Source organism: Lissotriton vulgaris, chromosome 8 (genome assembly GCF_964263255.1).
Source record: "Lissotriton vulgaris chromosome 8, aLisVul1.2, whole genome shotgun sequence".
In the NCBI taxonomy this organism is placed as follows: Eukaryota; Metazoa; Chordata; class Amphibia; order Caudata; family Salamandridae; genus Lissotriton; species Lissotriton vulgaris.
This window is the reverse complement of record NC_141696.1, coordinates 1,308,398,876-1,308,426,116: the sequence shown is the minus strand read 5'-3', so window position 1 is coordinate 1,308,426,116 and position 27,241 is coordinate 1,308,398,876. Positions and strand designations below refer to the sequence as shown.

Genomic DNA, 27,241 nt, shown 5'->3' with positions numbered 1-27,241 from the left:
CGGTGGGTGTTGGAGCGGTTCCCAGTGCGGTCGGCCACCAGGAGTCGTCCCAGGCCTAAGGGTTGGATCCGAGGGTGAGGACCTCCATCTTGTCCGAGTTCAGCTTCAGTTGGCTGTTCCTCATCCATTCAGCAACGGCCTTCATTCCTTCATGAAGGTTGGTTTTGGCAGTGTGGGGGTCCTTGGTGAGGGAGAGTATCAGTTGGGTGTCATCGGCGTAGGAGAGGATGTTGAGGTCGTGCCGATGGGCGACGTGGGTGACCGGTGCCATGTAGATGTTAAACAGAGTTGGGATGAGCCCTGGGGTACACCGCAGATGATCTTGGTGGCTTTGGAGCGGAAGGGGGGAAGGCGGACGCTCTGTGTTCTGCCGGAGAGGAAGGAGGTGGTCCAATCCAGGGCCTTCTCTTGGATCCCAGCATTGTGGAGGCATGTTCGTAGTGTGTGGTGACAGACCGTTTGGAAGGCGGCTGACTGGTCCAGGAGGATGAGGGCCGCCGTTTCTCTGTTGTCCAGCAGCACTTGTTGTGTACTGGTAAAGTACACAACAAGTGCCCAGGTCTGTAAATCAAATGCTACTAATGGGCCTGCAGCACTGATTATGTCATCCATTGATCTAGCCCTTTAAACATGTCTCCGGTTTGATACTGCAGAGCCTGAGTGTGCAGTTCTGAGCTGCCATTTTGATCTGGCAAGTTAACCTACTTGCCAGGCCTAAACCTTCCATTTTTATTACATATAGTTCACCCCTAAGGTAGGTCCTGGACAGCCCCTGGGCAGGGTGCAGTGTATGTAAAAAGTAGGACATGTACTTCCCCATTTGGGAAAAGATGGGTCCTTCAAAATCGGTGTCTCTGGAATTACAATTTAAAAACAAATTATGGAGAAGTTAGTTTTTAAATTGCAATTCTGAAAATGCCACTTTTAGAAAGTTGCACAAAAAACACAATTGATAGACAGAAAGCTGAACAATGTCAATCATTCACCCCAGTACAGAGATCTGGGCCTAAATCCATAGTGTTTTTTTGCTTCTCATGCCATTCTAGTTTAAACCCACCCATATGCAGATCCGTCTTGACCCTGCTCCCCATGGGAACAGTCCAGCCTGAACTGCCAGGCCAGGCATTTTCTTACTGTAACTATTTGGTGCCTTCTGCCTACTCTGGAATACACGTTTGGGGTGAGTGACAGCTAGTTTTCTGCATTCCCTCAAGACAGCCACACACAAAGGCTGAGTGGCCATCTGTATGCTGATGGGTCATTATGTGCAGGATGGGAGGGAGGAGCTGACACTTACAACTGAAAGGGCTGTGTCCTTTCCACACATAAAGGGTTGTATACCCTCCTGTAGTGAGTCTGGAGCCAAGGCAGAAAAGGCAGGGTGCTGTGCACTTAAAAGAGATCTTTTTGAAGTCTCCCTACTCTATAGGCCCAACTGGGTATAAGTACTGGACCTCTGACACCTCCAAATCAGAACACTTCTGGAACTGAGTGCATTCTGCTAGGAAGAAGGCCTGCTGTGCTGCAGGAGGTAATGCAACTTGACTGTACTGCGTTGTTGTGTTGGCTTGCTGCTTCTTGCTTAGGAGTGAGAAGGACTGAACCTGCATCTTTATCAATCAATCAAACAGGGTTTTGTAAAGCACGCTACTCTCCCGTGAGGATCTCAAGGTGCTCTACACCTCAGAACCTAAGTAATCTCCAAGGGCTTGTTAGCTTGCCTCCTGTTTCTGAAGTCTCAGGGATATCAAAGACTTCACTCCATTCTACAGCCCAGCACATAGACTTAGCTTGCAGTCATTGGTCCTTGGAAGTGAGTATACAAGTGCTGCATATGCCAGAACTTGCACACCAACGCCAATCAGAACTGCAGCATCTCCTCATGCGATACTGGGATCGACACAACACCACTGCTGCAAGGACTTGACCGGCACATCACACTCGGAATCGCCGCATTGCTTCCGGAACCTCCGATTTGGAACCAACACATCGCTGCCAATGCGTGGGGAAGTTCGACATATTGCCCCTCCAGCATGTACTAACCCGTCGCATTGCATTCAGAACCGCCGAACTCAGACAGGTGCTTCGATCAACGGAATTCACACATCGTCGCAGTTGCCTGGAGAAATCCAGCACAACAGCCCAACAGCGTGGGAATCACAGACGCATTGCTCGGCTACAGTTTGCATCTCGAGCTATGAAAAAGATTAAGGACTCTTGCTCAGAAAGCCCTTTGTGGGACCTGTAGCCGGCCTGTGCTCCATCGTGGGCGGCTGAACTCTTGACTTTATCCCGGTCCAGTGCAACCATTTCAACCCTTTGCACGCTATGTATGCTTCTAAGCGTAATTTTGACATTTAATCTTTGAAAATTCATATCTTGACTTCTACTTATTGGATTTTTGTTGTTTTGGTCTTGTTTTAGTTCTAAAATTATAATCCATGTTTCTAAATGGGTGTGGAGTATTTTTATGGTGTTTTCACTGTGCTGCTGTTTGATGTGTTGCACAAATACTTTACAAATTGCCTCTCAAGTTAAGCCTGCCTGCTCTGTGCTACGCTTCCAGAGACTGAGACTGAACACAGGTTAATTTTTGCTGTGTATCTGACTTACCCTGACTAAGATTGTCCTTCCTGCTTGGACAGGGTGTACACTCTACCAACAAAAAACCCAGTATCTAACACAATCCCTCTTGAGATTCCTTAACTTTGAACAAATTTACTTGCCGCACTTCGCTGAGAAAGTAAAGCTCTTGTATGACTTGATTTCTTCTACATTTTCATCAAAACAGTGGACAAACAGGTACACTGATATCTTGCGTGCTTTGCAAACAGACATGCTAAAAACAAAATATTTACAAAATAGGGAAAGTAAGATCAACATAGTTCTTTGAGTCACAAAGGTCACTCCGGTTATACCAATGTGATCTACAACGAGAGAAAGACTGTTCCAATTGCATACAAGTCACTTTTGTTCTCCAGCGGAGCCCATTTTGCTTCAATTGAAAAAGTTCTTGCAGCTGCGCAGACAGCTGTCTTGAAGGAGCACCATTTGGTGCATGGAAAACTAATGATTGGGGTTTTTCCCATACCGGCACTGAAGGCAGCCACCAAGACAAACATCGTTAAAACTCACACCCTGCACCCGAGGTGGGTGCAGTGGGCCTCTTCTTTGAGTGCTGTGGAGGTAAAGTTTCAGTATGATCCTACTCTTCGTTCACAAGCTTTTCTACATCCAATATGAGCAACATATTTTTCTTACTCCAAATACCTTACACATTAAGTCTAACCAGAGAATATTCTATATGAATTGCTCTGCTTAACTAGTGGTAAGAACTGAATTCAAGTACGCTGCAGCCTGTGCGCTAGTGCAAGGTGTAGGGAACGATGGGGAATTCCATCTGCAACATACCCACGGTAATATCTAATGCAACAGCCTGCAGGACTTCATGACCGGTTGCTTGCATTACAAAAGTTCAATCCATCAATTCCAACACTCATTGTGTCGGATTCATCTTTGTATGTGCAAGGATACAATATTGATTTTTAACACTGGAGCTAGAATAGATTAAAGGATTCATAGGGAAAATCTATTAAAGATAAACAACTCTGGGGAAGGGTAACGGTCTTATAAGATAAGCTTACACTAGTCCATGTGAGGCACACTTTCGGCTATCAGTGTGATGGATTTCATGGTAAAGGGAACTGTGCAACTGACTTAGCTGACAAAGCTGAAATTCAGACTGTTAAGAGTACCAGCCTTAACAAGATCGTGCATGAAGATCGATACAGACGTTTTAACAGCCACACATACCACCAAACAAGGCAGAAAACCTCCGGCAGGCTTTTCTCCTAAATATTCCTACACCCTTAATTCAGATCATATTCCTGCAGTCACTCAGGAGTGGGAGACAGAATAATACCCAACAGGCTGTCCAGATTAGTCCAGGTAAGCTCACGAGGGACTGGCATCTACCCATGCTGAGGTTAATGCAACTGTAGCAATACTACAGCAAGGCTACTGTAGGCCTAGTTTATATAAACATAGTAGAGACTAGACTATAGGCTATATCAGGAAGTGTGACATTTGTCAGCAGATTAAACCATCTACTGTTAAGAGACCCCTGTCAATGCATTTACAACAGACCACACTTTTCTGAGTAAAATTCTACAAATTGTCTTCATTCTGTTCAGCAGCTTTTGCTATATAAGGGAGAAAAAACTACTATTGGACTTAAAATGGGAAATGCTTTGACATTATCATCTTTGTCCCACCAGTTCAATCTGTATGAAATTTGAAATTACTAATTTGAGCTTCAAAAGCGAAGCACCTGACAAGTTTTGTGCAGATTCTTCAAATGTCAATTTTATTACCAATGGAAGATCCAACTTACCCAAAACTAGAGAGCTGCTACACCAAACTATATTTTCTACATATTACACTGTGCAGGTCACAACTCAATGGTTGTGGCTCAGATGCACTTTGCATTAGAAAGGCATTTTTAGGTCTCGGGCCTAGCGTACACTGCGCATGCAGTGTCGCACAGCGCAAGCCTATTCCGGGCGATTTGAACATGGACCTAGGGATTTCACGCAGCTCATGCGTGTTATTTCCTAGGTCCATTCCCATTGGCCTTCGTGTGCATGTGTTTTTAATACAAAACACGCAATAGGCCATGGGCGGTCACGTAGCTCCGCCCATGGCCTATTGATGTCTGTTACGCGCACCATAGGCCAAATATTTTGAATTATCGCGGCTGTCAAAACATATGCCCCTAGTGGCGCGCGGCACCACTCACAAACTTTTTTTTTAGGTCTCGTTATATGCTTGAAATGGATGCCGTCTGCTGGGGAAGGCAGGGGGAGATGAAAGAGGGATTTATTCCCGCACGGAGCCGCCCTTTGAAGTCTTTCAGCGCGATCTGCAGGGAGCACATGACAGCAGGCAGGGCCGCGCCATGCTCCTCACACTGGCCTCTCTATGCGATCGGCGCTCAGCCCCGCTCTGCCCCATTTCCTCTTTACAACATCCTCTTCTAAAGAGTGTCTTTCCGGCCCAGGCCCGTGGCGCACTGCGCGCACCCAGGTGCACTTCACCGACACATGGGTTGGCCTCTCCCACCCCCTTCCAGCATTACAGAACAAAGCCAGGAGACATTCTGCATTTTCATTCCAAACCTGCCCCTCGGGAGGGTCCTCGGTGGCAATGCCCCTGCTAAGAATGGCCGGCACGTTCCTGTGTTCTCTGCGCCAAGACACAGAGGCTGCAATGGCAGTTTGCATGAGCTTGGTGAGGGGTTCCTTAGGGTGGTACAATTCATGCAGCAGCCCTTAGGGACCTTCTTTAGGTCCAATGCCCTAGGTAGCAGGAGTAACATTTACTAGTGGCTTGTGTGGATCCTAAAGTGTAGCCAATTGTTAAACAATCGTACAGTTTAGGGAAAGAACACTGGTGCAGGGGTTCTGGTTATCAGGAACCCAGCACACTTTCAGTCAACGTTGCACCAGATACCAGGCAAAAAATGGGTCGGGGGGGCGTACTGCAACAAAAACCCAGCTTCCTACACTAACTAGTTCTAACATTGATGGGTTCTCCTCTTATGGCTTATGGTAGCGAAGCTAGCGCCAAGACACCTCCAGGTATTTGAGTGATTTAGAAATGTATTTAACTTCACATAATGTACTAAAGAGAAAAAATATATTTCAAATACAATGTTTCAGTATAAGCCTTCCTCAGACAGTACAAGATTGTTTTGTTGGCCTAATGCCTGCACAACTGACCCCGCTGGGTTTTCAAAAAGCATGGAATGTGGAATCAATGCAGTCTTGAGCTATCTTGAGATAGGCAGTATTCAGGTGATATTGTCAGTGATGTTCAGTCTATCTGGATGGAATGACTTTAAACTGTGCATCCAAAAATGTTCTCTGGAGTCCAGTAGTTCTTCCGTTAAGACATGCTCAACACAGGGAACATCTTCAAATCTAATAGCAAATGGTCCATAAAGTTGAAAGGATTTTTTGGCTACAGGCTGATTTTATTAATTATTGCTTATTTGTGATTCGTCGAGTCAAGTTTATTTGCATAGCTAATTAAATCCATTGCATAACAGTAAAAACATAAAAAACATGCAAAGGCAGATTGCTTAAATACAAAGTTGCAACCAAACCAGTTACTCTAGCATCTGTCAAAGATATTTGTTTAAAACAGTGCAATTTATCCTACAATTAAAATTCATTTGTAGGTGAAGGTGCAAAATCAATTAAATATAAAGGAATGCCCATTGTTGATCAATATATCACCTGTGCTGGTAGCCCGTTATCTCTCCTTGCACACCTTTATCCCCATAACAGCGAATGATTTGCTCTCTTATAGAAGGCTGATGTGCGTTGTGCAACCCTAGAGTCTAGAGTGAGTATTTGTATTGGTATAAAATCAGACCTCTGACAACCTATGTTGTCCTGGTAGATTGCAGTTCGATGTGATTTGTTTCTGTCAGTTTTTTAAAACTGTTACAAAAATATAAAAAAGCTTTGAAGAGGCTGCGACGTGGTTCAGACAAATATATACAAGCTGCCCTTCCGCCCTTCTTTTCCTTTATCCCTCCCTCACCCGGTGGAACACTATTTTGGGGAAATGGATTATACATTTGTAATTGTTTCTTAAGACACAGTGAAGTGGAGAAGTCGGAGAAGGTTAAGGGATAAAAACTAGTGTTCTTCTTTCGATAATAGGTATACTTCTATTAAGGATGATCTTGGCTCCGGCAAAGAGCTTGCCTTTGACAAGGCAAGACAGGACTGTGTTAAAGGGTGTGATTTTCCTCTCTTGGGGAGGGTGCGGGGAGGGTGCGGGGCGGGGGTGGGGGGAGAGGGAAGATGCACCAACTTCATTTGCAGGGGTGCTATATCTTAAACAAGAAAATACAAGTGTGAGAGACTGGAACTGAATCAAGATTGTTTAGAATGTATTAAAAAATGTTTTAACAAGAAATGTAAAGGTACACTTTGATATAATTATGAATTCTTAGCAAAGACTGGGCACTTAAAGACACATTTTTGGAATGAAGTACAAACTCATGCAATGCAAATATATTTTAAATCAATGGCAAAGCAGAGACGAGAGAAAGAGACAATTTTAAAATACAATAAGCATTATAGCCTTAGCCAAAGATTGATGGCTGAGGGGGCACATACACATGCGTCATGACCCAAGGGGTCACTTATGAGAGTTAGTCCGTCGAATGGACTGAAGGGCAGATCATTTATACTCTTTAAATGAGGAACTATTGACCGCAGACCTTTGGCCACCTCTCGGAAATATTAGGAACACAGAAGTGACACCTACATTGTTTGCGTCCAGTTCTCAGGAACTTTTTAAGAAAGCAGAACATTTAGAAAGGTATAGGTCATATTCTCACACCATGCAGCATGTTTTAGTTACATTAAAGCTAGCAAAAATACAATAATTAGAAGGAATAAAAATATTGCCATAGGCCCCCACCACATTCTACCCCATCATGTTCCTCTTAGTTCAAGATGTCCCCTATTCCTGCGGTATCATGAGTGTAAGAAGAGAAGTGCACTTCGCACACAACAAAGGAGTGGGGGGCTCGGTGGCCTGTTTATCAAAAAGGACCGAGCTGAAGCTTTGTGCGTGTCGCAGAGGAGATATCTTATAGTGTTAGCAGAGAGGCATTGGGCCCACCATGGTTTGAGAACAGTTGAAACAGTATAGTCAATGGAACAGATTTCTGTGTGCTGACTGGTGGGGCCTACATGAGGGTCTCATGCTTCAGGTGTGGGGCAGAATGGGCCTGGGGCACTATGTGGTAAAAACTAGACCCTGTTTCAACCGTTGCAACATGCCTCCAAGATGTTACTTTCTTCTTTTTTCATAACCTGAGAAGTTCAGTGCTGTGGGGAAAATTATTTGTCCCCCACTTCCTTTGTGTAATATTACGATATCAGTTTCTGGACTTTATGACAACGTTGAGAGGGTTTGGGGCAGGGGTGATTCCTCATGTATTGTGTACAGAGGTCATCCACTGTTTGGCCCACGTAATGTTTTTTACAGCTTTGGTGTTGAATCACATCAATAATGCATGTTGATCGACATGCAAGATGCTGTTTTATGCTACAGGTAACAGAACTTGTTACTGCTGATGTTTGCAAAAGGTATTCACCTGTGAGGCACCTTTTAGAATCACAGAAATGAACCCCTGCATTTGTTTCAGCTTGCTTCAGCTCAGCTCTCACAATTAAAAAATCATATTTGGGTGAGTTTTCAGTGTATTGTACTTCAAAACGATTTATGAAATATGGATTTAATTATCAAAATCACAGCCTCAACCCACTTTATAGAGCTTTACACCTGTCAAGGCCTTAAGGTTTATGCAGCAGGAAGGGCTAATAATGTGACATCATGTAGCACATTATATGCCAGTATTATTTTGATCCTTTTCATCTGTAAACAACATTCTCCAGTATTAGGGGTGTCTTTCATAGATTCACATGCCTGAATCATTCCCCGTCGTCGGAGTAGGAGTCTCACGGTATATAAAAAAAGCAATAACATGCCATAAAATATATAGCATATCATAGAAATACCAAACCAGGAAGTAAGTAGCCCCAGCTACAGTAGAAAAAACTTCCACTTTCGTGACTATCTAGGTCATTATGTGTTAGTCCAAATTGCAGCCAATCAGGCGACAGCACCCACCAGAATGTTCTCCCCAGAGGCTCAGGCTCTCAGATTTTCTACCGCACGTTGTGTGAAGGGAGTCTCCCTGAGCTCTGCTCAGTTTTTTCTTCTATATCTCTAAATTCTTCAACTTTCCCAGATGTCTTCATCTAAATCCCTGTTTAGAGCCTGTGACTCTTGTGGGAAGTCAAGACTTTTCAAGGAGGACCCCCACAAGAAGTGTTTGTATTGTCTTTATCCGGATCATGTGGTGAAGGAGTGCAAGATCTGCCGGACTTTCCCCTCCAAGACCATCAAGGATAGAGAAGGGCGCCTTCTATTGTGGCTCAATAGACTAAGGAACAAGGATGACCCTATCTCTGAGGTAGGAAGTTTGGGTTCCGGCTCTTCATTTCTATCAACTAAGAGGAAGGCTGAAACTGATGTTTCATCTCTGAGAGCGAAGGGGGTTAAGAAGTCTAAATCCTCCCTGGATGCTCCTGGGCCTAGTTCTTCAAGTAAAGTTATCCCACTTTCCAAAGGGGATTCTACGCCTTCTAAGAAGTCTGGGACTAAGGCAGTGCCTAAGAAATCTTCTAAATCTGTGCCTCCTCAATTGCCATTATTGACAATTTCAACGTCAAGGAAGGACTGTGTTTCTTCTCACGTGGCCACTTCTACCACCTGCACTATGACTTTCTCCTCACCGAAGCCTACACTTGTCATGTCTTCAGCTTCTTCGCCCACACTGGTTCATGTCCAGATTAGGCCTATCTCGTCGTCGGCAGTTGCCCCGACGACGATGGCCAAGGTGCCGCCGGCGATTTTGTCCTCTTCATCTAAGAAATTGCCATCGTCGACGAAAACAAAACCACCGTCGACGGCCCCGGCGACGGCACTACAGTCGACGGCCTCGACGACGACACCACCGTCGACGGCCTCGTCGACGAGAAGATCATCGTCGACAGCGAAGCCACCTTCGACGACGTCACTACCGTCGACGGCCTCAACGACGAAACCACTGTCGACGGCCTCGACGACGAAGATACCGTCGACGGCCTCGACGACGAGGCTACCGTCGACGGCCTCGACGACGACACTACCGTCGACGGCCTCGACGACGACACTACCGTCGACGGCCTCGACGACGACACCACTGGCGACGGCCTCGACGACGACACCACCGTCGACGACCTCGTCGACGAAAAGATCATCGTCGACGGCAAGGCACTCGTCGACAAAGCTACTGTCTACGACCCCGTCGACGACCCCGTCGACGACGATTCCGTCGGCGGGACAGCACTGTCAACAGCATACAGGCGTCCCGTTCACGCCGCCTCTTTCAAGCTGCACTACTTTGCAGGTTTGGTCCGCACAAACGGCAGGGATTCCATTGCCATCTCCTGCGACCACGGCTACTTTATTAAAAAAGAGAGCTACTGTGGACTCTATTTCTACTACCATCGTGGTGCCTGACAAGCTCTTGGATTCCGATGAAGAAGAATACTATGAGGGCGAAAACTTTGGGCCAGCTAGGAGTCCATCCGAACTCCATATTAAAGTTCAGGAGGATGTTGAGGATGACATGGAGGCCGTTCAGCCTGCTCCGCGTGCTGAAGGACCTGACACTGATAGGCAACTGCCTGAGGAGCTATTCCGCAACTTACAGTACATGCTCAGTGACTATTATAGACGTTTCCCGCCTTCTGAGTCAGGTGACTCAGTGATGTCTACACCTTTGCCGCAGGGAAGGCCTTCCCTCTCTCCGCGTACAAGACCAAGGGCTTCTAATGCGTTGGAGGACAGTCGCTCAACGTTGCATACGTCACCGATTTCATCTCCTCAGCCACGAGAGGAGGAGCTTTCGGAACAGGATGATCAGGAAGAAGGAGAGCTGAATGAAACCTCTGAATCGTCGGAGTATGAGGATTACAATGCGAACACACCCTCTCCGGCGGAGCCTTCTGCTTCTGAGTCACCACCCGTGGACATTGCCTCATTTCACAGGATCATGGAAAGAGCGACTAGGAGGTTTCTAATAACCATGGAAGCTAAACAAGAAGACTGCTTTTTGTATGATTTTAAATCTACCCCTCACAAGCAGAGTTGGACCATTCCAATTATAGATTTCATCTGGAAGGAGGGCCTTAAAATCATGGCCAAGCCGAATTCCTTACCAGCAGTGCTCCCTCGAGTAGATAAAAAATATAGGGCGCCTGCTACTTCTCCAGCTTGCCTTGTCGGGCAAGCTAAAGCCGATTCTGTGGTGGCACAGGCAGCGCAGAAGAGATCTTCCAACCCTACGTCTCAGGTCTCTGTCCCTCCAGACAAGGATGGGAGACGCCTTGATTCCATTGGCAAGAAGGTTTCTACCATTGCAGCCACAACCGTCAGAGCCGCAAACTCCCTCGCCATTTTGGGGAGATATGATAGACAGATGTGGTCAGACATCTCACCGTACGTAAACAAGCTCCCCGAGCCGGATCGCACTGAGGCCAAGAAAATCCTTCAGGAAGGAGAGTGTGTCTCCTCGGAGATGATTGACGCTGCTGTGGACGTTGCTGCCACTGCTTTTCGACAGCTTGCGGGTGCAACTGTTTTAAGACGGCAGGGATGGTTACGAGCAACCTCCTTTAGGCAGGAGGTTCAAAACAGAATCATTGACATGCCTTTTGATGGAGAGTCACTATTCGGCAAGCATGTTGATGAGGCCCTGGAGGCAATAAAGAAAGACACGGAAACAGCGCGTTCACTGGGTACCCTTCAGTACCGGAAATCTTCCTTTCGTGGCACAAGAGGAAGGGGCAATTTCAATAATAGAGGAGGATACGCCCAACAACGCTCTTATTCCTCCACCCAGGGAAACCAAAGATTTCAGCCTTACCGGCAACAAACCTATGGACAGAAGAGAGGAAATTACTCTCAACCTCGAGGAAAATCTAATTATCGAGGAAGAGACAACAAGAAATGAGGAACGCATCCTGCCATCACTCTGTCCCAACCCGAACCAAATTGGAGGTCAAATATCCCAGCATTACTTAAATTGGTCCAAAATTACTACAGACAAATGGGTCCTGGATGTAGTGGCCAGAGGACACATTTTAGAATTCGTAAAAATCCCCCCAAATTGCCCCCCAAGAGGACCCGATCCAGCGCACCTCAAGGAACTATTCGTCCAGATCAACACCATGATCCGGAAAGGGGCAATCGAAAGAGTGCCTCATCATCAGAGGGGACGAGGCTTTTACTCAAGATTTTTCCTTGTTCGCAAGAAGTCAGGAGAGTGGCGCCCCATCCTCGACTTGCGAGCATTAAACAAGTTTCTGAAGAAACTCACATTCAGGATGCTAACACTTCAGGAGATCCTCCAATTTCTTTCGACGGGAGAGTTTTTGGCAACACTCGACCTTCAAGATGCATACTTCCACGTACCGATTTTCCCACGGCATCGGAAGTTTCTCAGGTTCAGAGTGGCTGGCAGGGACTTCCAGTTCAAGGTCCTCCCATTTGGCCTGCGTTCAGCCCCCAGAGTGTTTACGAAGATGCTGGCCCCAGTGGCAGCCCATCTTCGGTTGCAATCGATCCAAATTTATCCATACCTGGACGACTGCCTTATCAAGGCCAGTTCTTTCGACACGGCTCGAGATCACGTCCAAAAAACTTTGTCGGTAATGCAGAACCTAGGTTTCTCAATCAACTTCGAGAAGTCTTGCCTCACACCTACAACGAGAAAGGACTTCTTAGGAGCGACACTGGACACCAACCTTGCCCTAGTATTCATTTCAGAAGAAAGACAAGTCAAAATTCTAAGATTCGCGAGGACATTGTCACTAAGAAAGTTCGTTTCAGTACGCATATTCAAGTCATTCCTCGGAATGCTTTCTTCCTGCATTCTGCTCACTCCCAACTGCCGTCTTCGGATGAGACCCTTACAGGAGGAACTCAGCCGCCAATGGATCCAAGCCACAGGATCTTTCGAAGATATCCTCCACATTACACCTCGCATGCGACAAGCAATCGCATGGTGGACCCACCGATCCAACCTACAAGTGGGATGCTCCATGCTAACGGAAGTTCCCAGGTTCATAGTGACGACCGATGCATCCATGACAGGCTGGGGTGCACACCTCCAAGGCATGACGGTCAGCGGGAAGTGGAACCAGGTCCAAATGAAATGGCACATCAACCGGTTAGAGTTACACGCCATATTTTTAGCCCTGAAGTCCTTTCAAGCGACTCTGCAAGGTGCCACAGTCTTGATACGGACAGACAACACCACCGGCATGTATTATCTAAACAAACAGGGCGGGACCAGATCAGTCCGACTATCTCAACAAGCGCAAGAAATATGGAGTTGGGCCTTGACTCACGATATTCATCTGTCAGCGATCCACGTTCCGGGGATCGCAAATGTTTTGGCGGACTCTCTCAGCAGGTCCGGGGGCTGCACTCACGAGTGGGAACTCCATCTCCCATCTCTGCGTCGCATCTTTCAGATGTGGGGGCATCCGGACTTGGACTTGTTTGCAACCTTCCAGAACCGGAAATGCCCATTCTTTGCAAGCTGGGTTCCCCACAAGGACTCGTGCGGGGATGCCCTTTCGCTGAACTGGAATCAGATCTTCGCGTACGCCTTTCCACCGATACCTCTGATCCCGAAAGTTATCAGGAAAATGAAGAAACAACCATGCCGGTTGATCCTGATTGCTCCTCGATGGCCCAGACAATACTGGTTCCCCGAACTACTCCTTCTCTCGGAATGCAACCCTGTTCCACTACCACGCATTCCGCAGCTTCTTTCCACCCAGCAAGGCAGGGTATACCATCCGGACCCGAACTCGCTGAAATTGTCAGCTTGGCTCCTCAACACATGGAATTTGCACACCTAAATATTCCACAAGATTGTCAGGAGGTGCTCGCAAAAGCCAGGGCTCCATCCACGATCAAGACATACAAACTTAAGTGGAAGAGGTTTTGTGCATGGTGCCAAGCTAATGACTTACATCCCATTCAAGCAACACCAGAACAGATCCTTCCTTTCTTTCTGCATCTAGCCAGACTGGGTTTGGCGCACTCGACTCTTAAGGTCTTCCTAGCAGCCATCTCTAGGTTTCGCCAAGATGGATCAAACTCTCTGTTCTCTGTACGGATCATCCAACAATTTTTCAAGGGCTTATTTCGCATGTTTCCGCCAATCCGGAAACCTCCTCCGGCATGGCATCTGAACATCGTCCTTTCCCAGCTCATGCGACACCCCTTTGAGCCGATTCATAAGGTGGACCTGAAATTTCTGACATGGAAGGTATCGTTGCTCCTGGCTTTGACATCTGCTAGGAGGGTCAGCGATATTCAGGCATTTACATCTAAGGCACCTTTTCTTCAATTCACCACGGACTCAGTGGTATTGCGCACTAATCCCACATACATGCCTAAAGTACCACTGGACTTTCACCTTAATGAACCCGTTGTCCTTAAAACATTCTTTCCTAACCCACAATCTACGGCTGAGAAAGCACTGCATTCTTTAGACATTAGAAGATGCCTTCGATTTTACCTCTCCAGAACTTCGGCCACCCGCAAGACAGACCAACTGTTCGTGGCCTATGGCCAGCAGCGCCGGGGTTGTGCTGTTTCAAAACAGACCATTGCTAGATGGGTTTCCTGTACGATTGGACTTTGTCACCAACAGGCCGGTAGGCCCTTGCAAACCTTGCCAAGAGCACATTCTACCAGGGCAGTTAGCTCTTCCACTGCCCTTTTTGCTGGTGTGCCGCTTCGACAGATCTGCAGAGCTGCCACGTGGTCTAGCAGGCACACCTTTACTAGACACTACTGTCTGGACTCGGCAGATGATGCAGATGCGTCAGTGGGGAGAGCAGTGCTTCGCAATCTTTTCAAATAAGGTGAGCCTCTGTTTCCACCTCCTCATTTCTGCTCTTAGACGTTTACTCAGAACATGTAATTACTGTTGTGCATGTCTCCTTTACTGTATACATAGATATATATTTGGTTATATGCATACATGATATTCTGACGTCTGCGAGCGTTTTAATGTGAGTACTGCTTACTATTCTGATTCAGGCATGTGAATCTATGAAAGACACCCCTAATACTGGAGAAGAACAATAGTTACTTACCTGTAAACAGGTGGTTCTCCAGTATTGGTGTCTTTCATAGATTCACATGCAACCCGCCCGCCTTCCCCCAGAGACTCTCTCTTATAGCATGGGACTTCACTCCTGTGCGGGAAAATCTGAGAGCCTGAGCCTCTGGGGAGAACATTCTGGTGGGTGCTGTCGCCTGATTGGCTGCAATTTGGACTAACACATAATGACCTAGATAGTCACGAAAGTGGAAGTTTTTTCTACTGTAGCTGGGGCTACTTACTTCCTGGTTTGGTATTTCTATGATATGCTATATATTTTATGGCATTTTATTGCTTTTTTTATATACCGTGAGACTCCTACTCCGACGACGGGGAATGATTCAGGCATGTGAATCTATGAAAGACACCAATACTGGAGAACCACCTGTTTACAGGTAAGTAACTATTGTTCTTTTTGCTGAAATCTGCAATTTAGGCATCATAAAAGCAAATCCACAATTATACAGTAAATGTTACAGCCACAGGATTACAGTGGCCACTGTCCATTGTTTTGTGAATAATCCATTCATGAACGTTTAAGAAAAGCTAAATATTACAATTCCAAGCAGCGATTATTATTAATTGCATCTTGAAGACAACAGCTTCAATAATCTCCTTTCTACCAAATAAAATGTATTGAACAACGCAAAGTGTGTTTTTACTATAGAATTGTGCATTGTTAATCTCGGTTCTCTTCATTTTACCAAACATTATGATCCATTATTTCACTTATTATTTTCAATGACCATTTCCTGAATGAAAATCACCTTTTTAAGGTGCATGACTAAACATACACATGTATTTTTTATTTTAAAGAGTTGCATACAGCGCAAACTTGACCCGAAGGTATCGGGTATCAAAGCCCTTTACATAGCACCAGTCGTGTTACATGAGGAGACATTCATTTTTTCTTTTTTTGTTAGGCACAAGAAGATTAAGTGATTTGCCCAGAATCACAGGATGTTCAGCGTCGTTGCTGAGACTCGAACCCAGTTCCTCAGATTCGTGGTCGACCGCCCTAGCCATTAGGATAGGCATTATGTAAAAAATACATAATGAGGAAGAGGATGAAGAGAAGAGGGGAGAGAGAGACTTTTTTTTCTTATTTTGCAGTATTGACATTGAGAGCTCCCGGTGACATCTTGAAACGTGAGGCCAAAGGCCATCTGTTTGCCCTTTTATGAAAAAACAGTCAGCATATCGGCTGTCGCCTTCAGAGAGGAAGACAAATAGGCAATAATATTATTTACGTAAAAGCCTCTTCATCTTACCGCGCATCCAAAGTTTCTTATAAATGAAAGAAAATCGAAATGTAAAGATATCAAACTCAAAACATAAGAGCAGTACGGGTTTGTTTCCTCCACTTTGAGGGATTTGTTACGTCAACCTCTGACAATTTAGCACATGATCACAGTGCACCTAAATCAACACAGCTGTTGTAATGTAATGATCAATGCGCAACTTGTACACACGCAGAAGCCAAATTGTAGGCAATCAGCATACACCTGGGGCAGCCAAATGCATGTTGTAAGACCACAGCTAAGCGCTGCGTCCCATAATACGATAACTGCACCTCGGTGGTCATCACACATGATATGAAAATACGAACAACATAGGATCAAAATAAAAACATTCGTTCAACCACACACCTTAAATGGTGTAGCATGCTAATCATGTAGGCACGTGCATCAACGCCCCACCACATATAAATTCTGCAATACAATACAATACAGGGTCCTACTCAACACAATGAGTGCAGCAGATGCTTAATAACGTGAGTTGAAGCAACAGTAAAGCCTTAGGAAGAATTTGCAACATCACCTTTATTTTTATAGGCTCTCACAAGTCACAACCCTTACCTCAGTGGAGAAGTGGTGGATTACGGCAATGGAGATAACCGCATCAAATAAAAAACTTCTCAGTGGCACCGACAAAGCATCGCATACAAAGGCCTCGAAGTTCTTCTCACTGCAAATATCCACAAGGTTTTTACTGCGGTCGCACCCCACCTGTAGGAGAAGGACAGAATTAGGCTACAAGGAGGAGCCATGGTTAATTACTTGTAGTTTCTATATTAGCATCTGGGAGAGGGAGGGGTGGTCCCTCTCTCAGGTTTGGATGGTAGAGAGGCTCTTCCACCTTATGGAAGGAAACAAGGAGGGATAGGTCCTCCCTAATTAGTTCATTTACGCAGAGAGTATTCCTCCTAAGATTTTTTTATACAGAGAGCTGGTCAATGGTATTCTCAAGTGGGGCACCACCTTAATAGTAGCAGGAAAGCAAAAAGGGTTCATTTTCTTTAAATAACCCCCACACACTCTAGTAGTGTCATGCTTCATCATCAGGTTCACCCTGTCTCCTAAAGGTGAGGGTGGGCTTGACCGTCTCCCAGGGACAACTTAAAAGAAAAGACCAGGGGGCATAAAGATTAAAAATCCTACCGTTTACTTAGAGGAATCTCTTTGTTAGTGGAGTAGTCGTAATGTTAGAACTAAAAATCAGTGGTGGCTGGTGACATTTGAAAGTGGAAAGTGGTGAGGTGTAAAGGTTTGGGATAAGTGCTCGGTGGCGGACAAGCGGGGCGGATTCGGGAAGTCCCATGAGCAAATTTTGAAAAAAGTGGATGCAAATGGTGCATTCTCAAGCATATTTGAGAAAGCAATGTGTGCATCCTCTCCTGCCACTTTTGTGCAACCATGCATGCACCTGCTGAACTGAAAAGAGTGAAACTAAGGGCAAAAAGCATGCACCACCCGTTAGCTCAGGGGGTTGAGCGAAAGTTGCAGTGATCAGTGAGTTAGATGTTTGAATCACTGCTAGGCTGACTCAGTCTTCCCAAAACCAATTTGACAATAACCATTTCTGCTGCTACATACCTACAGACAAGCTAATTTGTGTCCGGGTTTTTAATATCAGAAACACAAACTGACAAACCATTGACATTGCAGTATAGTGGCACAAATGTTTTGTTGTAACTATGTATTCAGACCTAAGGGGCTATTGGGTGTAACAAATGCACTTTGTGGACATGCCTGACCTTATATCTCCTGCCACGCAGATACATAAATAAAAACTTGCATTTCACACCTAACACAGAACACGATATTAATGTGATAATTATATACAGCGATTGCAAGTTTTGTCCATATAAATTACATTCAATGCCAAATATTTAGACAGCCGATATCCATACGCAATGCAAAATTTACTTTTCTATGTGTGTGCCATATCGTGAGTGCAAGTGAACTGAGAAGAGGGATGCCAGCACGCTGCCATCTTGTTCCGAGGCACACACGAGGTGAAAGGAAGCAAGGAGTTGTGACTGTAATCGGATCAGAAGCCAAGGAAGGGGTATGGAGATCCGAGGGGCGCAGGGCTTCGCTCTCAGTGGGTTCATCGTACCCACTTTCGTTATATTTCAGCTTTAGAACCACATTATATATTGTAGCTGCAGGTCCTATGAAAGTTCATCATAAAATAAGACCTTTTGCAACGCAAAGCGGAGAAACCTTTCATACCAATGCCACCTTTGCCACCACCTCCCCTACACATGACCAGTGTATAAGTGTCAACCCCTACTCATGGTTAGCTCTTCTACTCACCCTCTACATCGGCACACTCCACTCCTCTTTATATTGCCCCCGCTCCACCCTTCTCTTTCCTTTCTCAGCATTGTCTCATCTACATATTCTCTTTCTGAACTCCCTTTTGTATATGTCTCTTTCTGCAGCCTCTCCTGCACATTTCCCATTATTTACCCCTCTTATCCTATAGGCTTGCCTTTGTATACATTCTCTGCCTGTTCCACGGTGTGCATGGCAGGCTCTGCCCTCTGCTCTGACAACTGAGGCCGCACCCTCTGGCTCGCCCGTCTGTGGGGAGGCCCTGGGGTGTCCAGGGCCGGCCCACACGGCCTCACTGACTGGAAGCCCATCCCTATACCTTCACTGCACAGCAACGCCTGTTTACTGCCCTCCTTCTCATCAGGCAACACCTGTGCAGAGCTCCTTCCAGGAAGGGGGCGCGCGGTTAGTACTACTGGAAATGCGCTTGTGTGTGTGCTGTACAGGACCGGGCAAGCGCTGACAAACAGCGACCGACACAACACAAACCCGTACTGGCACGCACATGCACACAGTACTCAGTGACTCCGACGGCGCCAACGAGGGGCAACGCAATAGCAAATCTGGCACCAAGTACGCGCTGTCCTACACTCACATTGACACACAAAGTGCTCCAAACACACATGAACTCACATAGTCACATGCAGACAGTCACACAGCTTTTCTGTACACTCCCGAATGCCTGGAATGATTTGCCAGCTGGCCCGAGGGTAATCACTGATTGCGGGTGGGGAATAAAAACATAAAAAGTTATTTACTGCTCTGCTCCTGGCCACCTGGCCGGTGTAATGGTGGTGCAGCCGAAATCGGATCCCGCCCGGTGTTCCTACAGGAATCAGTCAGCAGGCAGCCTCCTTCCCCGGCCCTAAGCCAATCACAACGCTGCAATGGCAGCGTTGTGATTGGTAAGGCGCAGTGGGGAGCGCCCTAGCCGGGCCATTTTCTCTATGTAGGCTGCATGCAGCAGCCTACATAGAGAAAAAGGTAGAGTGCGCATGACTAGGTTGGTTGGCCCTGGGGCCGACCAAACAGTCAGTACCCACAACAGTGGGCAAATCCACTCCCCCACTGCCCTCGAACAGGACCGCCCACCGACAACCAGGCACTCCAGGCACTTCTGCCATCTCGCACTGCGAAAAACCAGTGGGGCGACGCCCTCAAGGAGGAGCCGCCACTGCTAAAAATATATATGGAGTGTATTAGGATATCATACCGACATGTTTCAGCCCTACTCTATGGCCCAGATAGGTCAGGGGCTTTCATCAGGGTGATCTGGCTCACCTCCCTGGGGCATAAGCTCTTCAAGCTACCTATTTTCTTTTAGATATGATGCATGTACCTCTATGCATATCGAGGCAATGTGTATATGTGTATACTTGTACCATTTTCTTTTTTCTTTGTCGAGTCCATCCTGTTAATGTTGAACTATTTTTTTTAACTTTATTTACATTTTTTGAAAACGTTACAGCAGTTCAAGCAGTATGTATACAATACAATGTCCTCTGTACACATAATAAGTTTAAAAGATACACTACGCCAGTGCATGCAGCTTGTATACCATACAATATCATATGTGCATACAACATGTCCAAGTCCTCCGGGGCAGCAAAGTGAGACGCAGTAATGTCAACCTGTAGTCTCATCATATATAGTTACAGTTTAATGACTACACCCACCCCAACCTGTACACCCCCACTGCACCCCGCATGCATCATTAGACAAGTTTGGTAGTGTAAGTGTTATTTCAACCGACACCCACTCTGTCTTGCTCTACTTGTGTAGTAGCCTCTGCAGCTTTCTTAAACAAGTATGCTTGATATGGGACCCATATATTTTTAGGTTGACACTTAGCAGGCATTAATGAATTATAATTATCTGACTGTGTAGAACAATAAGCCAGGTCTGTGTGCCAGTCTGCCAGCTTGGGTAAGGGACCATGCATCCATCTCATCGCAATCCTTCGCTTCGCTATTAATAGGCCGACGGCCGACAATCTGCGACCAGATTTGTGTATATTATCATACCTTAGGGGTGTAACTAATGGTGTTTCTGGCAATGCCAGCTCCAACATTTCTCCTAATGCAATGAACACTTCGCTCCAAAAGGCCCGGACCCCAGGGCAGTCCCACACCAAGTGTGTGAAATCCGCGCCTGCAGCTTTATATCTTATGCACTTATTGTCTTCCCTCAGCTCATATATATATATATATATATATATATAGACGTGTAGGAGTATACTATACTCTGTGAAGCTATTTAAAGTGGATTCATCTATGCCAACCATTCTGTGAAATGCAGTGGCGGCTGGTGACATTTGAAAGTGGTGGGGCGTAAAAGTTGGGGGATGAGTGTTGCATTGTGAGGGAGCCAGACTGACTTAAGGCGGGTTTGGGGTGGGGTTGAAGAACTTCCCTGTGAGAAAATGTTGAAAAAAGGAGTGGTAAATGGAGTATTTTAAAGCAAATTTGAGCAAGCAAGAAAATCTATTGTGAACATGAAGTCTTGAAATATTAAAATAAGAAAAGAATTGCAAAGAACAAAATGGCATAAAAGTCTACAGAGTCGACTTTATCACCTTTAAACCTGCAGGCACGTAACCTCGCCTTCAATGCGAAAACCAGTGTCTGCATATGTTTTTTTTTAAACTGCATTATACACTTTCAGCACTGTAGCCAGCTCCTCCGATAATCTTATTTTAAGAAAAAATGATCTAACTGTCAGGCGAATTCAAGTGATAATATTTTGGGGAAAATCGAGTAAATCAACCAAAGAAAGAGAAATGAATGTATTGCACAAAGGTTCCGTAGTTATTAATATGGTATGCAGTCAAGCCACTCCATTAAGATAAAAAAAGATGACCATTACTTATACATTGTTCAAACTAGGTTCATAAAAGACAATAAAAAGAAGCACATCTCATTTACTAACGCGCACACTTATTTACCTAAATAAATCATCATGATGGTTTCTCATTGTGGGCAATGAAATGCCGGTTCTAAAATTCTATAATTACCGGCGAGCAGCAGTCATGAATCATTTGGGGAGATAAGTGTGCGTCTGATACAAGTGGAAGCTGCAAACGTACACAGAGAGCAACAGAGGTGTGCCCACTCTAGTGCTACCGAGATCCGACCTCGAGATAAACAAAACCGACTCCATCCAAAAGAGAAAACAACATTTAACTGGCACATTGTAATATCACACGTCTTCCTGGTTTTCAGACTAAGCACGCAGGCTGGATTTATTTTTTAATCTATGTACAAGTGACAAATTAACAGTCACGGCCAGCATGACGGGTAGGGTGGAAATGGGGTCATCGTGGGACCATGGGGGGGAGGCGGGAGGGGTTTAATTAAAGAAAATAAAACTTACCGTCTCGCCGTCTCGGCCTGCATTACGGGGCAAAGAAATACGCTCAGATATTCGAGGACGGATTATTTATTTTTCAAGTTTGAATATCTGAGGAGAGAGAGTATGTTCGTATACATTTCTGGTAGTACCAGCAGTGGGGATACTAAAGTTACAGACTGCAGGTCAGGTGCTTGGTGGAATTTGTGTAGGCTTGCTTAATGCTACCTTTCCTTTCAGTCACTGTAAAAACGTGAACTTCACTTACTAGTATGAAACCTCTCTCGGAGTGTACTCGATAGATGACGTCTTCCCACCGACGCAGATTACAGCAAGCACCAGGCGGTCCATCCGTAGTAGGCACAAGACAGTCACGACGACGCACGAGTCACATGGTCCACTCTTCTTACCTTTGTGCTAATGATACTTTCACTATCACTACTTCACTAGTTGTTGTGTGGCAGAACTTGTGCGCCACGCGCGGTGACATCACTGCAGTTTACTGAGTTTAGGGAAATGGCCAATCACAAACGACATGGCTGATTATAGCCATATGTGATTGGCCATACTGTGCGGCCCTCAGCCAACACCCACGCGCGGCCCCATCCTGCTGCAGCAGCCAATCCTGGCGCAGCGCTATCAGCACCACTGTGCCAGGATTGGCCTACGAGCAAGAGACTATCTGCCCTAAATGAGCCCGGGGCCCCGGGTCCTGCTATGTGTGTGTGTGCTAGAGAGAGGGGAGGGGGAGGGACGGGCTACACTGTGCGCATGCGCGGGAAAGTCAAAATATTGAAGACTCCGGGTTTTAGCTTGCGCAGTCACTGCCTGCTGCTTGTCTTTGCGCTGCCTGCCTGCCACTCTTTCTGCTGCAGCCCCGCCCCCCACGGCCCACTACCTTATGGATGCCCGATTCAGTCATCAGTCGGGCTGGTACCGGAACGGTCGCGCGCAGTGCTCGGGTGCCTGACAGTTGCGCATTTATTTTAAAATAAGTTAAGATTGATTGGCAGTGCAGGTGCGGTCGTCCATGGCATGGGATAGTGGGGCAACGCCCCAACGCCCCCAATGGACGCACCGCCACTGGTGAAATGGACTTTGTGTTATTAAAACAATGGGTCCACTGGGCCTCAGTAATTTCTAATCCTAGTTTGTCTTCCCATTGATGCTGAAATTTGATTTTTATTCAAGTTGTCGGCCCTTTTATGAGGGCGTAAAGTATTGTGATTCCATGTTGCAGGGATTGGGATTGTAACGGAAATGTCAACGACTTCATTTCTTGTGGCTCAGTCATGTCAGCTCCCAATGTCACATGCAGTGCCTGATGCAGTCTGTAGAACTGGTAAGCGTCTAGTGCTGTCACCCTCGGGCCTGGGAGGTCGCTTGTTCCCACGTTTTCCAGAAATAGGTCCCCCATCTACACTATCTGTAGTTTAAGTAGAGTTTGCAATGTTGCCCTGTCGTTACAGGGCGGGAACCAATCACACCACTTTCTAGGGAGTTTAGGAGAGTATACTGACTTAAGTTGTTGGGTAACTGCAATTCTCTGTTTTTGAGACCCTGTGCACCCTACGGGCCTATTATGTGGGGCTTGCCCAGCGAGCCACCAATCAGTAATTTCGGTAAAGGGCTAGGGGAGACCATGTTACGTTCAATATATAGCTGTGTCAGGTTATGTGGGCCATGTATCCAGTACTGAGCATGCAATATTTGCAGCCCAGCAGTATCTCTCTAAATCTGGACCTTTCTATCCCCCTTCTGAATACAGTTTTATTAAGATGGCCCATTTAACACAAGGCTGCTTTACGGCCCAGGCCAGCCGCGTTAGTAGTGTGCGTAGGTTGTGGAAAAAAGACCTAGGTAAGCTAATGGGGATGTTTGCAAAGAGAACAAGCATTTACAATGCAATAGGTCTCGCAGCATTAAAGTTTGAGTTATTGGCATTGTGTATGACAATGCCAATAGGTATAACTTTTGCAAATGTGACACCTATAGCATTTGTAACGCAATATGTGTTGTACTTACGTGACTTACATTTATTGATATTACCAATAATAATGGCTGTTAATATTTTTAATAATTAATACTTAAATAAAAGTTATTGTAATTGAGTCACTTACTGCTCACTGAATAAGGAAGCTGGAGAGTTTTTGTTTTTTGCCTATTCGGGTAAAGGAAATGAGTTTATTCCAAATGGAAAGCATCGCAATTGTGTTGTCCCTTCACTTTATTGCCTACGTAAGTACCACGTCACATGGACCAAATCAAAAATTTTAATCATGATGATTGTCACGGTCCCTGACGGTGACAATCATCATGATTACAATTTTTGATTTAGACAGTGCGCAACTCAAGCCACTTAACGTGCCCTCGGTCCGCCCTGCTCACAACAAATCAAATCCACTGCACACAGGGATTAGAACTAGGCCTGGGCGGGCCTATACCTCTTGCTTTGTTCCCCGCCCGGTCGCGGCGCACAGCCCGCCCAGCCAGTGCCCACTGCCCATGGCCTGTGAGATGTGGGAAACTTGGAGCCCCTACACGTTCTGCATGGGGAACAGTTATTTTGTATTTCACCTCTGGCACTAGCGGAGGCCTGCCCAGGCCTTACAAACAGGAGCTAGGTGGCAGGCACGAAGCATAGGCGGCAGCCCTGCGCACCTGAAACAGTGGCAGCCTACTTAGTGCAACCTGAATCTGCAGAGTCAGCACCCATACAGTGCCCCAGTTCTAGGGCCGGTTATAATCACTCGCTCTGAATCAAGCAGCATAAAAAGAAAACTTTGTAGCAATTTCTCTTGTAGGATGTGCTAACACAACTCTGAAAATAAATGCACAGTGCAAAGCTTATATTCCTTATAGAACGGTAAAAGAGAACCGGCATCATCTTTCTGTACTTACCTGATGCTGACTTCCAAAGACGAAAGCTGGAAGCAGAAACATGTCATTCTGTTCTGGGGGTTGCGCCAGGTAATATGGCTGGTGGTGTGCCTGTGCCTCTCGTCCCAACTTCCTCCCTACGCCAGCCTTTTCCTCCACTGACTGCCCTGCGCCATCTGCCATTTTAATGTCTTCAGATGGTCCCAGAGAACCCTGCAGTGTTCACATCTACCTACTTTCACTGCTCTTTCAAGTTACTTATTTTCTTCCCGGAATATCAGCAAGGGAGAGGGGACACACAAGGGGACACAGTCATCTAATTAGAAAAATAAACCATGTTTTTGTTTATAATCATTTTTATCTGCCCTTAAATTCCCTGTGCCTTGGGAATGCACAGCGCGGGGACTAGTTCTATAGCAAAAGTAACACAACTTGAAAATAACATGACTGTAGGAAGATAAAAAGCCGCAGAACGCCAAGCAAGTTAGTTTGACAGTACAGACTTCATTTTACCAACCAGTACGCTTTGGTGCGAGTACTGCGACTTCTTTAGGAGCCTTCTGTCAAAGTCTTATTGTATATTTAAAACAATATAGCATGTAGTAGCACCAATGTAGGTACTCATTTTAAGATGTTATGAAGGATGAGCAACAGTAATTACACCAGGTTACTATGTGAATGTGCTTTCTACAACACACATCTGCTCACAACAAATCAAATCCAGCCCACTGCCCACAGAGATTAGAACAAGGCCGGGGCGGGCCTATAGCTCTTGCTTTATTCCCGGTCCGGTCGTGACACCCGGCCCGCCTAGCCAGTGCCCACTGCCCATGATGATTGCCGAGTGGTCAAACTCACCTGCTGCGGCGGCTGACAGGGTGGGGGCTACCCGGGCTGGGATTGAAATAATGAAATTATGTGGCTGCAACAGTGCCGCTCTCTGTCTCATTCCAGTCATCTCTGGGATGCAGTCACGCACACTTGCGCGTGCCCCAATGCGCATGCGGCATGACCCACCAGCCCCACCCTAAGGGAAGAGTGGCACGCAGATGCGGCTCGGAGGAGTCATCTCCGCGATGCACACCCGGCACTCCTGATTATTAAATTCATCACCTCAGGCTGGCTGCACGCACTGGGTCACGGACGTTGCTGCGTACAAATGCAGTTCTGCTTTTTCCCCACGAGTAGTAGTCTGTCTGACCTCCGTAAGACTGAGACAGACACAAACAGACTCTCACGTCACGGACCGAAAACAAAACCGGCCCCCTTATGAAAAAAACGGCCCCCACCCCATCCAGCCTACCGGAATTATTAGTCCGGCCCTGGTGTCCCCAGCCCTCGTGGTCTGCTATTTGCTGGTCCGCCCGCTCTGGAGTCTGTTGTTCGTCCTCTTCCCCAGGCGGGCGCTGCACTGGGGGCGGGGCCTGGTGGCGGAGTCCCGCCCCTACACGGACTTCGAGGAAAGCCGGTCCTAACGCTGCTGCCGCTGCGGGCCCCAACGATGAGAGAACCCCTGAACCGCAACTCTCCCCGCTCTGCTCCCCACCCCGCGGATAATTAGAACAAGCACGGAACTGCACCACAGAGAAGCCGGCGCGCGCACCAGAGGAGCGGGGGCAAGGAAGCGAGAAGACACGCTGACATGAGGTAGGAGATGCATGTGTGCAAGCACCGGGGGGTTCTGTGTGTGTGTGTGTATGCTCGGTGGGGGGGGTTCTATATGTGTGTGTATGCGCGGCGGGGGGGGGGGGGTTGGGCTGTATGTGTGTTGTGCATGTGTTGTGAAGAGCCTGCCGGAATCGGAGCGTGTGTTCATGCGCGCTACCTGATCCGATTCCGGCAGGCTGCGTGCGCGTAACAGTCTCTTGTCCGCTTTGCCTAGTCCTTGAAAGCAAAAAGCCTGAAACGATTACAAAAGACTCGCTCTGCGACAGCAGGGGCTTTCGCCCCTGCAATCGCAGGCGCGAGACCTAAAAAGGAAATGTGGAAGTGCCACCATTTTCATTATTGCAATGTGGCCCACAAGAGACAATGGGAGTTTAATCCACTCATCAACTGCCTATGTTAGTTTTTGTACTGCGCACCCATAATTTTCCGACATTACTACCTCGGGGTCAGTGTGTATATTTATGCCCAGATATATTACTGGGTCCACTCTATAGGATACGCTGTATGGATGAGGGTAGTGGCTGCTGTGAGGGGGAAAATAGCCTATTTGTGCCAGTTGATAAATAAACCTGAGTGATGCCCAAATCTCTACATCTCCGGGAATATAGGTTTGAGATTGAGCTCCGGATTACGTATATGCGTGGTATTCATGCATCGCACAAGCCAGGGGTTCCGCCACCACGGCATATAGAAGGGGGGAAAGGGGACAACCTTGTCTTGTGCCTCTGGCAAGGCCACAGGCCGTGACAATGCGCCATTAACCTGCACGTATGCCACAGGCTGGGCGTACAAAACCTCCACTAGTTTTAAGAAAACGCCCCATACACCCACCCTCCTTAGAACTGCGTATAGAAACCTCCACTCCACCGAGTCAAATGCTTTCTCGATGTCTATAAAT

At 46.5% G+C, this 27,241-nt stretch overlaps 1 protein-coding gene across 2 annotated transcripts in view; it reads right to left on the bottom strand.

Annotated features, from left to right (window-relative positions):
- ALKBH8 (alkB homolog 8, tRNA methyltransferase) overlaps window positions 1–27,241 on the bottom strand; it is a 410,467-nt gene that overhangs the window by 22,979 nt on the left and 360,247 nt on the right. For both annotated transcript variants that reach the window (XM_086935245.1, XM_086935246.1), the window contains exon 11: window positions 16,684–16,833. In XM_086935245.1, coding sequence (XP_086791371.1) covers window positions 16,684–16,833 — 150 coding nt within the window. The remainder of the gene's footprint in view (window positions 1–16,683; window positions 16,834–27,241) is intronic.